The 14476-nt window shown below is 42.1% G+C and overlaps 1 protein-coding gene across 4 annotated transcripts in view; it reads left to right on the forward strand.

Annotated features, from left to right (window-relative positions):
• Fras1 (Fraser extracellular matrix complex subunit 1) overlaps positions 1–14476 on the forward strand; it is a 410957-nt gene that overhangs the window by 264613 nt on the left and 131868 nt on the right. For all 4 annotated transcript variants that reach the window (XM_006534873.4, NM_175473.3, XM_017320847.2 and 1 more), the window contains 5 exons: positions 4099–4245; positions 6689–6829; positions 7439–7579; positions 9109–9249; positions 12032–12302. In XM_006534873.4, the coding sequence (XP_006534936.1) occupies positions 4099–4245; positions 6689–6829; positions 7439–7579; positions 9109–9249; positions 12032–12302 (841 nt within the window). The remainder of the gene's footprint in view (positions 1–4098; positions 4246–6688; positions 6830–7438; positions 7580–9108; positions 9250–12031; positions 12303–14476) is intronic.

Genomic DNA, 14476 nt, shown 5'->3' on the forward strand with positions numbered 1-14476 from the left:
TAACACAGACCTAGCAGAGAGTGAGGTTTCATTCACCATAGAGTAGCTACTGTTACCAAACCCATCCGGAATGAAAAGCTAACCCCTGAATGAAAGATACTTGTATAGATACAGACAGGATAAAGAAGATGCCCTTGCTAGTTCACTGATTTGTGTATGAGCATTTGCAATTTGTAGCAAAGTTATATAAAACCCAGGATTTTGCATCATCTGTTGAAGTCCTGGAGATAGAAACTTCTTTTGAAGTAATGGGGAGATTTCCTCACATTTGTAACAAAAGCTCAGCGTGGCATATATCAGCTGTCCGCCAGAACTGGCACATTCTATAATGCAGCAGAGGCACGAAGGAAGCGCTTGCTTTTCTATTGAAGAGCAAGTGTATTTGATGGTGGAGAAATAAGAACATAGATTTATGAGGATCCTCGCAGCCTCAGAATCGCAGAAATAGAAATCCAAAGAACTAAACAGAATCCCTCAAATGAAGAATACATGACAAAAGCTGGCTGCATCTCCGTCCTTCTCCTGGGGGAAGCCTTCACATTGCTACGGGGTAGGCCAGGCAAAAAACTGCTGTGCTGCTGTGTAAATAGCATTTCTTGGAGTGTTTCCATTGAATGAAGACTCCCCTAACTCTCGACTTTAAGTTTTCCTCTTTTCTATAACTGACTAAAATGAGCCCCTAAATTGGGCCAAATCTCTATTGTGTGAAACACACACACACACAAACCATCAGTTATGCCCTTTGTGGCGCTCACCATTAGAGCCTATTATAGCGTGCCAGTTCTAGAAACTGTACAGTAAAGAGCTGTTGAGGAATTATAACCAGTGCTATGGGAGGCATCGATCAATATGCTACTAAAGAAATTCAGGAATATGAAACGTACAAATTCGGATTTCACAAGTATTTAGGAAGTGCACTCTCTTAGCTCTGGAATTTAAGAGTAACCAGAAGAGGTAAGAACTTTGAAAAAAATAAACTGGGTGGTACTTGACCCACCCTACTTAGCAACTATAGGAGAGCTCCAGGGATTCCTGAGCCACCCTTGTACCCAGAGCCGGGACAGGTGAGGGGAAAAAGTCAGTTCCCCTGTTGAGGTGTTCTTTCTGATTGGCTCTAGAAAATCTTTATGGAGAAAGAAAGAAAAGAATAAGCCCTCTCCCTTGTTCACGTTTGCCTTCCAGAGTTTGTGATTAAGTCATTTTTTGGACTTTGTTCTGGGAAAAGCTGGAGCCAGTGGAGTGGGAAGGCAGAGGTCCTGGGCATTTCTTAGGCCCAAGTTGGATTGCATATTAAGAGACTGAGTTCCACGTGCTTCCACATGCTATAAGATCCCTCAATCATTTATGAAGGACACTGGTAATATACCTCTGCTCCTCTTAATGATTTCTAAGATAACTAGCTCAGCCTCCAAGAATTGCCTCTTTTTCTCCCAGTGAGGGCCCACTAGCATGGCTGCATCAGAATGCACCTTATAGTAAAAGAGCAGCTAGCCACACACCTCTGGCAGGTGAGGGAAGCTGAAGACTTAAGAGGCAGTGGCGTGTGTGGGACTATCATGTGATGGACAGACGCAGCCGTTTGCTGATTGCCTGGAAAGGAAGAAGAGGACAAGGTTGATGCAGAGATGGTTCCACTTGCTCCTCACTGTGAAAGGGCTGCTTCCTTCTATGTAGTCCACAAAGCCCTCTGGAGATTCCAAGTGCTCATCATGAATCTCCTCTTTTTGTAGTCACTAAGGGAGCTAAATTGCACATTCAGGTCTTCAGGAGGAATGAGAGAATGGAGAGAAAGATTAAGGAGCATGGGCACAAATGGAAGGGCGCCACACCCGATCCTCTGATATCAGGACTAGGGAGTGAGCCCAAGCGGTTGGATCTCACTGTGCAGCCCCTTGTCAAGGAGGAAGGCCCGGGGGGGGGGTATTTAAATGAACAGAGGCCTCTCAGTTTAAGCATGTATGGGCAGCATCTTTAGTAACCATACTACAGTTTTAATTGACATCAAACCTTTGGCTGACCAAATTTAGCTCAGGAGGTTTGCCTGTAGGGACTGCTATGCAAAGTACTGCCCTCTTTCTGTGTGAGTTCAGTTGGTTTAAGAGTGTAAAAATATGACTTTTCTTTTTGTAATTATCTATTTTTGAGACTATAATAAAACTATCTAACAACAATATGAACTAACCAGTACCCCCAGAGCTCGTGTCTCTAGCTGCGTATGTAGCAGAAGATGGCCTAGTCGGCCATCACTGGAAAGAGAGGCCCCTTGGTCTTGCAAACTTTATATGCCTCAGTACAGGGGAACGCCAGGGCCAAAAAGTGGGAGTGGGTGGGTAGGGGAGTGGGGGGGGGGGGGAAATTATCTAATTTCCCCTTCCCTTTCCTTCCTCTAAACCATTCGTATACCCATCTTTGCGCTCTTTCAAATTCATGAGCTCTTTTTTTTAATTCATTGTTTTTACATACATATGGTGTATGTATATCTTTGCACCTCCAGTTAAGATTCATGTACACACACACACACACACACACACACACACACTCCTAAACACATGAGTCCACATGCTCAGTCTGTATAACTGTGTAACTTGTGTGTATGACCTTTCTTAAGTTCTGCCAGTTCTGCCCATTTCACTGGCTTACTTTTGGTTTATTTCCTCTATTTAAAAAACTGAATTCTTATTGCTTTAATTGTAAGACATAACTGGACATATTTTCTATATTGGTATAAATGTGGCACATTAAAATGCCATGAGCCATTATTTTCTTTAGAGTTGTTTTAAAAAATACTGGTCAAATAAAACCTTATGTCTTGATCTTTGTAATATCTTACTAGGGATATTAGATGAACCCAAATCAGAATTATAACAACTATTTTTTGAATACAGATATCAACTTTCTTCAAGGGAATCCACAGCTTTTGGGATCTGTTTTATTTCTGGGTGGTACATGTGTCTGCATATGTTTTAATATGTGCACATACATGTGTATGGATGTGTCTGTGGAGACCAAAGATATCCCGAGGGTGCTATAAAAGGATATACCTGGGAAAGTGTTCTAGAATGAAGAGCCCAGAAAGCCTTTCTGGAAGGCAAGGCAGAAGGATGAGTCAGAGCTAGAGATAAGAAAGCTGGTGGTTATATAAAGGGGATCCAGGGTTTCTAGACAAAAGTGGAAGAGAAGGAGGTAGAGAAACAAGATTTGTGGAAATGCTGACCAGAACCTTTTTAGGGTTTAAGACAAATCAGGACAATATCACGAAAAGCACCACTGGTGGATTCCAGGAGAGGGGGTTGCAAGTGGGTCAGACTTTATGTGGGAAAGGCAGGGAGGCATAGGAGTATACTCCAGCAGGGAGAACTGTACGAGAGCACGCCAGCAGTCAAGATAGTAGCCTTGGTTCATCTCCACTTGTGGAAATGCGAAAAGGAAAAAGTTTTAATTTTTATTGGAGAGATTGAACATCTAGGACCCAGTGGACAACTAGATCTGGGTGAAAGCGGGGAGAATCAGGATAGACTCCAAGGTTTCCAACACGGATAACTGAGCAGAAGGAGCAGCGATGGTTGTTCCTTAGGAAAGATGAAAGCAGACCAGTTGGGGCATCTGCCCTGAACGCCTCGATTATAGCTGCTAAGAATTACAACTGGGTAAGCCAATAAACCAGGTCACATATCCACCCAATGTCTTAAAATGCAAGATTTTTACAATCTCCACAATAAAGTTGTCACCTAAAAGTCATATGTGTCTGCATCATAAATGACAGGGAGAGGTTGATTTCCTAAGTAATGTTCAAATAAAGCCATTTCTCTTCATCTGAGTATGAATTCTGTTGCTGAATTACTGAACAATCTGCATGTGGGATTCTTGTTCTTGGATTTATATCCATCATTGGGAAAACGGATTACCTTCTTCTATTGTGGAAAAATAAAACTAATATTTTCTGTGTCCGTTGCTCACAGAAGAAGGTTATGGGCCACAATTGAAAGGCAGGTTAGAGCGGAGCTTTGTTCCCATGCAGCATCTGTCTAGATTTGCTCAGTGTCTCTCGACTTGTGGTTGTAATCATCTGGTCATCTCCCTTTCCCCTTCACCACTCAGCATGCAACAGGCATTGCAGAAGCTGTGATTCACAGGGCAGCTGCACCTCCTGCCGAGATCCAAGCAAGGTCCTGCTCTTTGGGGAATGCCAGTATGAGAGCTGCACCCCCCAGTACTACCTTGACATCGCCACGAAGACTTGCAAAGGTAAAGCTTTCCCTGAACTGTGTGAGGATTCTTTTATTCAGGGAGATTCTTTTACACTAGACACCCTTCTTGGGTAAACACTTTCATCACATTCCTTTTACTTTCTGGAGTATAGCAACCATGATGTATGCATGCACTTATGCATCCATTGGACAAGTTATTGCAGTTCCTTCCCATTGCCCAACATTGTATGTCACATTGGTAAAGAGACCAGAGGTAGCAAGTGACAAACCCTTCAGTTGTATTTCCTTGGTCCACCTACTATTCTGATGTGTTGAGGTTTCGATGATCTCTTTTCACACTGGAACGCATCACATATAAGACTTGAGATTTCTCTGTTTCTTTTGAAAGTTTCAGGAATGTGATAACAGCCGGTTTGTATCGGTAGAGCACAACTGTAGGTTGAACTGCATAGCTCTTGGCCCTGCTTTACCACAGTCCTTAATGCTGTCTCTACACTGGGGCTTTTCTGGAGATCTCTGTTACCTCCCTGGGCCAGGGAGCATTTGCATTTGCTAGACTTGAAGCTTAATGAATTCAAGAATTATGTCTAAATTGTTTATCTGGACTTAGCATCCTCAAATGAGGGAAAACACCAAATATCATTTCCACCCGTGATTGGAATTCCTGTGCCAGAGCTCATCACGGGGAAAACAGCGTTTGATTGTTTTCCTTGCCTCCTCTTAGGCTAACATCTCTCCATGTTTCATTCTAACTCTCCCTTTCTGACGGAGGAGGGCCAGCTCAGAAACAGAGCTCAAATGTCTGTCAAGGAAACTCAAAGTTCTCGGCCTCTGCAAAATTACGCAGTTTCCATGCCAAGAAATCCTACTTGGCTGTCAGCTTAGGTGGTCTTCCATGTTCATAACCACAGGAACTTTTCTGTTCCTTCCTCTCTAACCAGGGGCTGTCAGTCTGTGGTGCAAAACGAGGTTCTCTCAGATCCTCCATGTTAGAAATGATTTCATAACTGTGCTCGTTTTCAAGGCTCTGTTTTCAGTCATTTTTCCCTCAGGACTGATTCAACAAAATAAATGAAGTAGATTAACGTTATAAACCTTCAGAGTACGTGTACTAACTTGCACATGTACCTGCTACTTAAGGACTTAGCAATATTGCATGAAGGAAAAGATGAGTTATTCCGGCTTTATAGCTGGGTAGGAAAATGGGCCTTGAGAGGAAATGAGTTCTCTGAGACAAACAGTTCCTCTCCAGACCTCTATTGAGCTGTTACTCTATACCAGGTACTGTACTTAGTTGTTGTGATCGGAGCCAGGGACTCACAGATGCTAAGAGCATGCTTACCACTGAGCTCTCTTGACTCTGTGTTAATTGTTTGCATTCATCGTTTCATTTTGTCTTCCCAGTGGCCTCAGGAAGTGGGTACTACTGTATATTTTATTAGGCCTCTAGAGGTTTAGGAAAGATAGGAAAATGGAGAAGAAAAGCAGTCAAATGATCATGTAATAGACTTGCCCAACCTCAAAACTCATGTATTTCACCCGGCTATGCCTTCCTATCATCCAGGTACCCGCCCTCAAAAGACCCCCTAGAACATTGCCTCTCAAACATGAGCTCTCTAATTGGATCAGTGTTTCCGGGGACATCAAAACCTCCAGCTACAAACATGATCATGATTATAACAGCAAGACTACCAGTGAGGGCAGTAGCTTGCTTCTCTGTGCCCCAGCCCCCAGGACTCCTGACTCAATGCTGAGCCTGATAAGTATGTTTTAACAATGTCCCTGGACTGCTGAGGTCCACATCCTAGACTGGTCTTACTGCAGCAGAAACTCCTTGTCTCACTTTTATGTTCTCCCCATGCAGTGAACTGTGCCCTTACAGGCGCTTGTTGAACAGAGAAGCATTCAAACTAGTTTGTTCTGCCCTAAATGAGGTCTTCCATCGTGCACTAATCCCCTTCTTTCTGGAGAGTCCCTTTATACCTCGTTTGTTCTTTCTACCACACTGTCTCCATTAGGCTTTCAATGGGTCTGGTGTCATGGCAGCAGCAGAATTCTTAGCTATGTCTCTGATGTCTCTGAGTATTTGGAGGAGGTCAGGGATAGGTCTGTGGGGCAAGCCTGCTCCCTGGGAGTGGTCTGGCATAAAGAACTAGGGTGGCCCAAGGCTGAAGTACTCAGGTGCCTATGGAATAAAGCCAGGTGGATCCGGCTCTACAGAAGCCCTGTTGACAAGTAGGCTCTGCACAGGCTTGAACTGTTCCTTGTGCATGCCTGTGTCTGACACAATTAGGAAATGCTAAACCTCGAGAAGCATTTAAAGGCCTACAAGCCGGGGCCTCGTTACAGCTCGCTCATCTGACATCTCTGTGTTGTCCCTACTTTACCTCTTACAGCTACAGACAAGTGGCCTCCTAATAGTTTGCTAGGACTGATGGGAGACAGAATAGAAGCTGCTCTAACATAGGCTTTCTTTCTAGAGTGTGACTGGAGTTGCAACGCCTGTACTGGGCCTCTTCGAACAGACTGTCTGCAGTGCATGGACGGCTATGTTCTCCAGGATGGTGTGTGTGTGGAGCAGTGCTCACCACAACACTACCGGGACTCCGGCTCCTGCAAGCGTAAGTGTCAGCCTCAGGCTTTTAAGGAGCCGGCAAGGTATTCTTCTGGCTTTTCTACACCTCCTGGTTTCCTTCTTCAGCAATGTCTCTGCTATCAGTGACAATTTCCTTTTTCCTTTTCCCATGCCTTAGTAGAACACAAGCTAAAATCTGCTAGCAGTATGACAACCATATAGTTAAGTGGCCACACAAACATTTCTCTGAACCATTAATTTTAGATTTCCTTAAACATTTAACAATCCTATTCTCAAGATGGGAAGCTCTGTATACCTAGAAATTTGAACCACCAGAAAGACTGATAATTAATTACAATAAAAATAAATATCTGCTAATTATTTTTGTGTTTGTCTAGTATTTTCTATAATCTGATACAAATTCCATGGGAGGAGTTCGGGATGTTATTCTCACTTCTGAGATATAGGAAGGGCATGGTAGAGAGGCTAGCCCTGAGACCTCCACTGACACAACCAGGAGCCGGGCTCTGTCACTCTTGTTGACACACTTTGCCCAGCGTATGGGTCCCATTGCTTCATGACCTTTGCCATAAGTGCCCAGAGTCCACTTGGAAAACCCGCATAGATGCCTGTTGACTTGACTTTTGTCTTTCAGGCTGTGACAGCCACTGTGTTGAGTGCCAGGGTCCCCATGAGTGCACACGCTGTGAAGAGCCCTTTCTCCTCTTCCAAGCCCAGTGTGTCCAAGAATGTGGGAAAGGATACTTTGCAGATCATGCCAAGCACAGATGCATAGGTGAGCTGGGTCTTTGCTGAGTGCTTTGGGAAGAACTTGGGCCAGCCAGCAAGTCGTCTGCACTGATTCTCATGTAACCAAGACCATCTGACATAGAAGCAGAATAAAAGCCAATGAGCTTGGCCTAAGTCATTGATTGCTTCCTATGTACTTATGCCAAATGCTGGTTAAATAGAATACAGGAAGCCAGACTGATAATTCTCTTGTACGAATCAATATTGTTCCTAAAGGTCTTTGTAGAAATGAAGCCAGCATTTTATGGAATGCAAAGCTTATATTGAATGCCTGTGAAGTACCCATTAAAAGTGGATCAGCTATATTGGTGTGGATGTAGAACGTTCAGTATGTAGACTAAATCGCTCATGACCCCAGTATTGATATTATATCCTTAAGGAATAGGATTTGGGCAATCGGTTAGTGAGAAATACTGGTGCTTTTACTACTAGACTGAAGTTAAGCCCAAAGTCTTAACCTTGCCTATGGAATCATCTCAGAAGAATTCCTACCTGCTGTCACTTCTATTGAAACCTGTTGCCTGGCGCATCCACTAGGAAGAATACTTGATGTAGAATAATAGTGCACAGGTAACATGGGGTCTTTTCTGAGTGCTTGGGGAAAAACTCCCTTGAGTTTTATATGTCCCTAGATTGTTTTCATCTCTAATGTCCCATTTAATATCCACAATGACGTTGTGAAACAAAGACATGGTAGATAGAGAGTATCCTGTTCTGTAAGCATGAAAATCAAGGCAGCTTTGAAGAGTTAAGGCAGCACATTGCGCCCTAGATCTCTGATTCAAGTTTAAAGCCCTAGCCCTGTGCTACATAGCTCTACCATAATAAATCCCAGCCTAGGAAGCAGGACAAGTGGACGTGGAGCACTCTGTCTTTCAAAGGTTATCAACTTGATCAAAAGAAGAAGAAAGCCCTAAGGTACTTTTAAGAGCTAGCTCTCTGAGTGAGGTTAATACTTACCGTCACTATTCTCATTCTCGGGTGACACAGCTCTCACAGTAATAATGCTATGGTATGGAAGAACAGTGAGCCCTCCTTGTGTGCCTGACACTTCAGACTGTAATGCTTGTATTCCTCCAGACTACCGTCTGTATTAGGCGCTATTTCTACCCTTATTATTAAGACAAGAACCCAGACTGTAAAAGACAGTTCAGGGTCACAGTTGGTAAGAGACAGAGAAGGCATGGTAACCCAGAGGAACCTGTGCTCTTCGTCTCCCTAAACAGCATCTCTCACAAGTCAGTAGGCCCTCTAGGACATTCATCCATGAGTGGTGTTCTTTACATGATGTTCTGTGAGTTGAGTGTGGATCTCACTATTCCGTTCCCTCCTTGGGGGAGATCAGCTCCCTACAAATATCAGCAAGGAAACTGAATTCTCTGTTGTTACAGTGAGGCAAGCATTTATCCATTGCTGGCGTTTTGGCTCTTCTGGTTACAGTACCTCTATTTGCCACTGTGGTCATACCAAAGGGATGTGCTTCACTGTGCCTTATCTGTGTCTTCTTTCTGGCAGCCTGCCCTCAGGGATGCTTGCGGTGCAGCCACAAAGATCGGTGTCACTTATGCGACCACAGTTTCTTTCTGAAGAGTGGTCTCTGCATGCCCACCTGTGTCCCTGGTTTCTCTGGCCACTCATCTAATGAAAACTGTACTGGTAAGATCATCTTTGCTGGAAGTCTGCTGGTGATGTTACCAGTCATGTCTCTGAACAAATGATGCGTCTCCAGATACAGTTAACATCTGTTATATGAAATTCAGCTTTCCTATTGTGCTGAGACCCATGATTCTACTATTTGTAGAACATAGGTAGTTAGGAAGATCTAACTCCTGATATCTTTGATCTTAGGATGAAAACAGAAGGGCTATGTACCTTACAGTCATAACTATCAGATAAGAAATTCGATGTAAATTTAGGTGTGATCTTGAATGGCAGTCACGCTTTAGAAAATCACGTACATATGACATGTCTAACGCATTATCTTCATGTAAACTCATACAGCTAATTCTGCTGAGGTGCCATAGTATATCTTTTATACACAAAGTGGAGAGGAGTTCTAAACGAATAGTGTGAGAAGACTGGTCCATTAACTGCAGATGTTGGAAGTGCATTGACTGGAAGGTGTTCTGTAAGGAACTCTGTCCCAACACAGAACAGACATCTCCCTTTAAAAAGCAGAGAAATGAATTTAAATTCAGCCTAGTTTTGAACCTTCTAAACTTCTAAACTTCTAAACCCTAACCTTTGTGGGTAGGAAAAGCTTGAGAGTTGCACCATGGCTGAGAGCTCCTGGGGTTTTGTTAATCAATAATATGAGGATTTTGATATCTTTTATTTCTTGACAGTACCGGGGATTGAACCTAGGGCTTCACACATGGTAGGCAAGTATTCCAGCCTTGACCCACAGTCTCAGCACTAATATGGGGATTTTTTTTTTATGCTGACAGCCCACTACATAGCCTGTCTCCACATCTTTGATCTCTAAAGTGATGAAAACTTTTAAAGAAGAAAATTAGTACATCTCTGGCATTCTTTACTTGGGATCTTCTTGGGAACTGCAAGTGCTTGTGAGATACTGCACACATTAACTTAGGAAAATGGATTTCACTTTCATTAGGATAATTTTTTTGTAGGAGTCACCACCATGAAACTTGGCATCCTCAAGGTGTCCTCTGACCGATTTTAGACGGGCACACTGCCAGACAAAGACCTTGACAAACTACATTGCAGGAGAAAGGATCGATTCTACATCACCATTCCCAAGTCATTAGATGTTTCATATGGACAGAGATGATCAAACTTTTATGACCCTGTATATGTGCTTCCCATGAGTTCTGACTCTGAGCCATTGCCCTGTGGACTAACTGGTACCCTTCTAAGAATGGCATCACACACATGCCTCTCTGTTTACTCTAGCTGCATATAACATGACACTTGTGTCAGGAAAAGACTGTGGTTTTCAAACCTGCCAGCTCATTAGCATTACCTGGGTGTCTATAAAATTAATGAGACTCATCTCAGAGCATTTAATTCAGGATCTTTAGCAATATAGCGCAAGCATCCCTGTTACTATATAAAACCTCTGTATGAATCCTTATTTTGCACAAAAATTTCTATCCTTTAAACTATACTACACAGTGATTTTTTTAAAAAGTAACACTCAAAAATCCATGTAACAGTCACCACCACCTAATTCCAGGACATTTTCATCAGCCTAAAAAGAAACTTCATAACCTTTAGCAGTGTCTGTTCATTTCCCTGTCACTCCAGCCTCTGGCAATCACTAATTTACTTTCGTCTTTGTAGATGTGCCTACTCTAGACATCCCACATCAATAGAGCTACCCAGTATTCATCCTTTCATGTCTGGCTTCAATGTCAAGGTGTATCCATGTTAGAGCTTGCCCCTGGCATCCCTTTTCATCTTTATGGATACTCTGATAACGTTTTATGGATACATCACATTGTTTGGATATGTTTACTTCGCCTCCATGTTTGTTTGTTTTTAAAGCCGAATGTTGAACCCATAACAGTCAGGCCCTCTGCCATTGAGCCACAGGCTCAGCCTTTGTTTATGGTTTTAACAGCTGTTCTCTTTCTGCCTGTTTTGAGTACCGTTACTATGAACATCCACAGGCAAGTCTTTGTGTGGGCAAACACTTGGAATTCTCCGTGGCATCAACAGCAGCACTGTATTTTATTTGAGGAACTGGCCAACTGAATTTCCTAATGATTGTGATATTTTACATAATTAACAACAATCTGTGTGGATTCTTATTTCTTCACATCTTGCCAACAATTATTATTACCTATCCTAGCAGAGGTGAAGTTTTCTTCATATAACTGAGGTTTTGGTTTCCAGTCTGGTGACTAATGTAGGAAACTATTTGTGTTTTGTGCTTATTAACCTTTTGTGTGTAGAGCTTCTTCAGAGAAAAACTTATTCAAATTCTAATGCATTTTCAGTTTTGTCCTTCTTTGTTGCTGAGATATAAGGACTGGTTATTTGTTCTTCCCCCACCCCCAGCTTGAGGATTCATAAACATACTCCCCCATTCTAGAAGTTGTCTTTTTATATTGGTGTTTAGAAGTACAAACATTTTTAATTTTAATGATGCCAATTAAAATTTTTTCCTTTTAATTTTAAACTATTTTGCCATACTCAAGAAATAATTGCTAGCTTATTTTTTTAACTTTATTTCTATATTGTCTTTCAACAAGTTTAAAATTTAACTCTTCCATCTAAGCTCTAGTTATCCTCCTGGGAATCCATATGACACTACTCAGGGTAGAAGGATGCTGGTTGTAGAATAGCCTACATCACCTCTGAGTACCTCTGAATTAGTATTAAAGGCCTGTTGCTTTAAAATAATACATAAATAAATAAACCCAATTAGTGACTATGACAAGTCTGACCTTTAGGTTCATACATTTTCTAGACAAAATGTACACTCCAAGTCTTCATGTGAACGGCTCCTTGACCCTTGGAATTGGTTCAATGAAGCCACTGGACTTTTCTCTCCTGAACATCCAACACCAGGATGGCAGAGTGGAAGATCTGCTGTTCCACGTTGTAAGCACACCCACCAACGGTCAGCTGCTGCTCTCAAGAAATGGCAAGGAGGTCCAGCTGGAGAAGGCTGGCCATTTTAGCTGGAAAGATGTGAATGAGAAGAAAGTGCGCTTTGTACACAGCAAAGAGAAGCTCAGGTAAGCCAACCGTGTTGTCCTGTCCCGTTCTTTCTCAGCCTGTCCACCCCCAACCTCTTTCTTAATAGCCATCCCTTCCCATTGGGGAAGATCAATACTCCACAAATGCTTCTGGCTGCCTGTCATCATTCCCTGTAATTGCTTTGAGAGTATGCTTCTGTTTGAGACATTTTCATTTTTATCACATAATTATGGGTAATTCTCTGATGTGACAGGAAAATTCTACATATAATTACCCAGGTTTTGGGCCCCATAGAAACAAAACTTATATAGACCCAGATTCTTCCTCTATATGAGGGCAATGTTAGGGAGCCATGAACAGATAAAGGAGGGGACATGGCTTGTCGAGGTATCCTTTGGCCCCTGGAGTTTGGGAAGAAATCTTAGAGTCACACTTAGCGTTTTATTATCCACTTTAAGAGATTAATTGTGGCTAATTTTTAAGCCTGGTCCTCGGGTGCTATGCACACTTCTGGCTCTCTTCCCTACCACAGCTGATGTATGCCTCCAGAATGTAATTGAACATTAACAAGATCCCAAGCAAATATAGCATTATAATTAGCAGAATAAATCTAGTAAACAGAAATCCCAAAATGGACCCCTAAAGATCAGCCCGCCTGCATTCTCTGTCACCCTGGTCTACTTTGTTGGCCTGAATAGCTCACCAAAGACTATGTGTGGACAAGGGATTGCAGCCAAGGAAACAGTGATAAGAACATATGAATATTTCTACTGTCAACACTAAACATGGGTGTTTCTCTTGTTGCTTTGATTGGCTGACTGACTGATTGATCGATTGATTGATCGGTATTTGGCTTAAATGGTACATAGGAAGAAAAATTGATGGCAGTTTCTCTATTACAGTGCAGAGCTGATGATTTCAGTAACCTGCCCTGATCGTATCATAGGAGCAAGAACAGCTAACGTTTATTGACTGCTCCTGTTGAGCCAAGTGTCATGTAAAGCAGTCCACATGAACTGTGTAAATCATGTTCCCATTCTACAGCCTTGCGATGAGAGTATGAGTAATAGTACTGAGCTGCTACTCCAAGCCAGCACTCTCTAACTCGCCAGACCGTACCATTAGCCACAGTGATTTCTGTCTCCCCAGTATTCTAGTAATATCTAGCCCATGCCTGTTGTCAAGGGGTCAAGGTGACTGTATAGCAAGCACACACTGCTGTGGTGTGTGTCATGCCATCCAGGCACCTCCAAAATCCTTCTTCACAACATGTCCTTAATTTGGTTGAAATTACAATAAGTATAGTTTTTATGTTTTCGCATCTCTTTGCACACACATACCCCCTTGCACACGCACACACATACATGCACAGAAGTATGTATACACATGCATACCACACTCACAGCATTGTACAGGTCCTGAGTCTACAGCCATTTGCTATGAAATCACTTGTGGAAAAATTCAGAGCTCCATAGATAACCAAAGTTAACCTTCTTGTCTATTTAGCTTTTTCTACATGTCACCCAATTTCTCCCAGAATTAGCTTTGTACCCTTAAATGGGATAAAACTCAGCAGTTGAGTAATTCTTGTGATATTCTTTCTTAGGGTAAACATCACATTTAATATTTTGCTTTTAAAATCAAACAAATGAAATGATAAAAATTGTAAAATTAGATTGGTAGGGGCACTAAAAACATAAAATGATTTGTCTCTCAATGAAACAAAAATGAAAGAGTCAATCTGATACACACATACACGTGTGGGCCTCTATATTTTCATAAAAATACTGACTGTGATTAAGATAAGAATTCTTAAGAATGGAGATTCTGTGGGCTTAGAATACTCTTGTGTAGTAAAAGCCAATCTGTAACAGTAGCCAGAGAACTGGGATAAAGTGAGAGGCTGAACACTCTTAGTGGGACTTCAGCCAGTAACACTCTTAGTGGGACTTCGGCCACCAAGAATAGTTTCCTTCTTCGTTCAGATTGTTTATTCTAGTAGTTTCATTCTCTTGAAGTTTAGAGGTGGGACAGGAGAGGAACAGGGTTGAAATGGGAATGAAAACGAAAGGAAAAACTTGAAAAGCAAGCAACAAAGTCTCTAAGGCTTGGCTCACAGAGCTAGAATGAAATTCTATTTTAAAGTGTCTGTTCCATGAGCATAAAGAAATGTATACAATGTTGTTATTGCAGTCATAGTCAAGATAGAAAA

Source organism: Mus musculus, chromosome 5, assembly GCF_000001635.26.
Source record: "Mus musculus strain C57BL/6J chromosome 5, GRCm38.p6 C57BL/6J".
NCBI classification, from domain to species: Eukaryota; Metazoa; Chordata; class Mammalia; order Rodentia; family Muridae; genus Mus; species Mus musculus.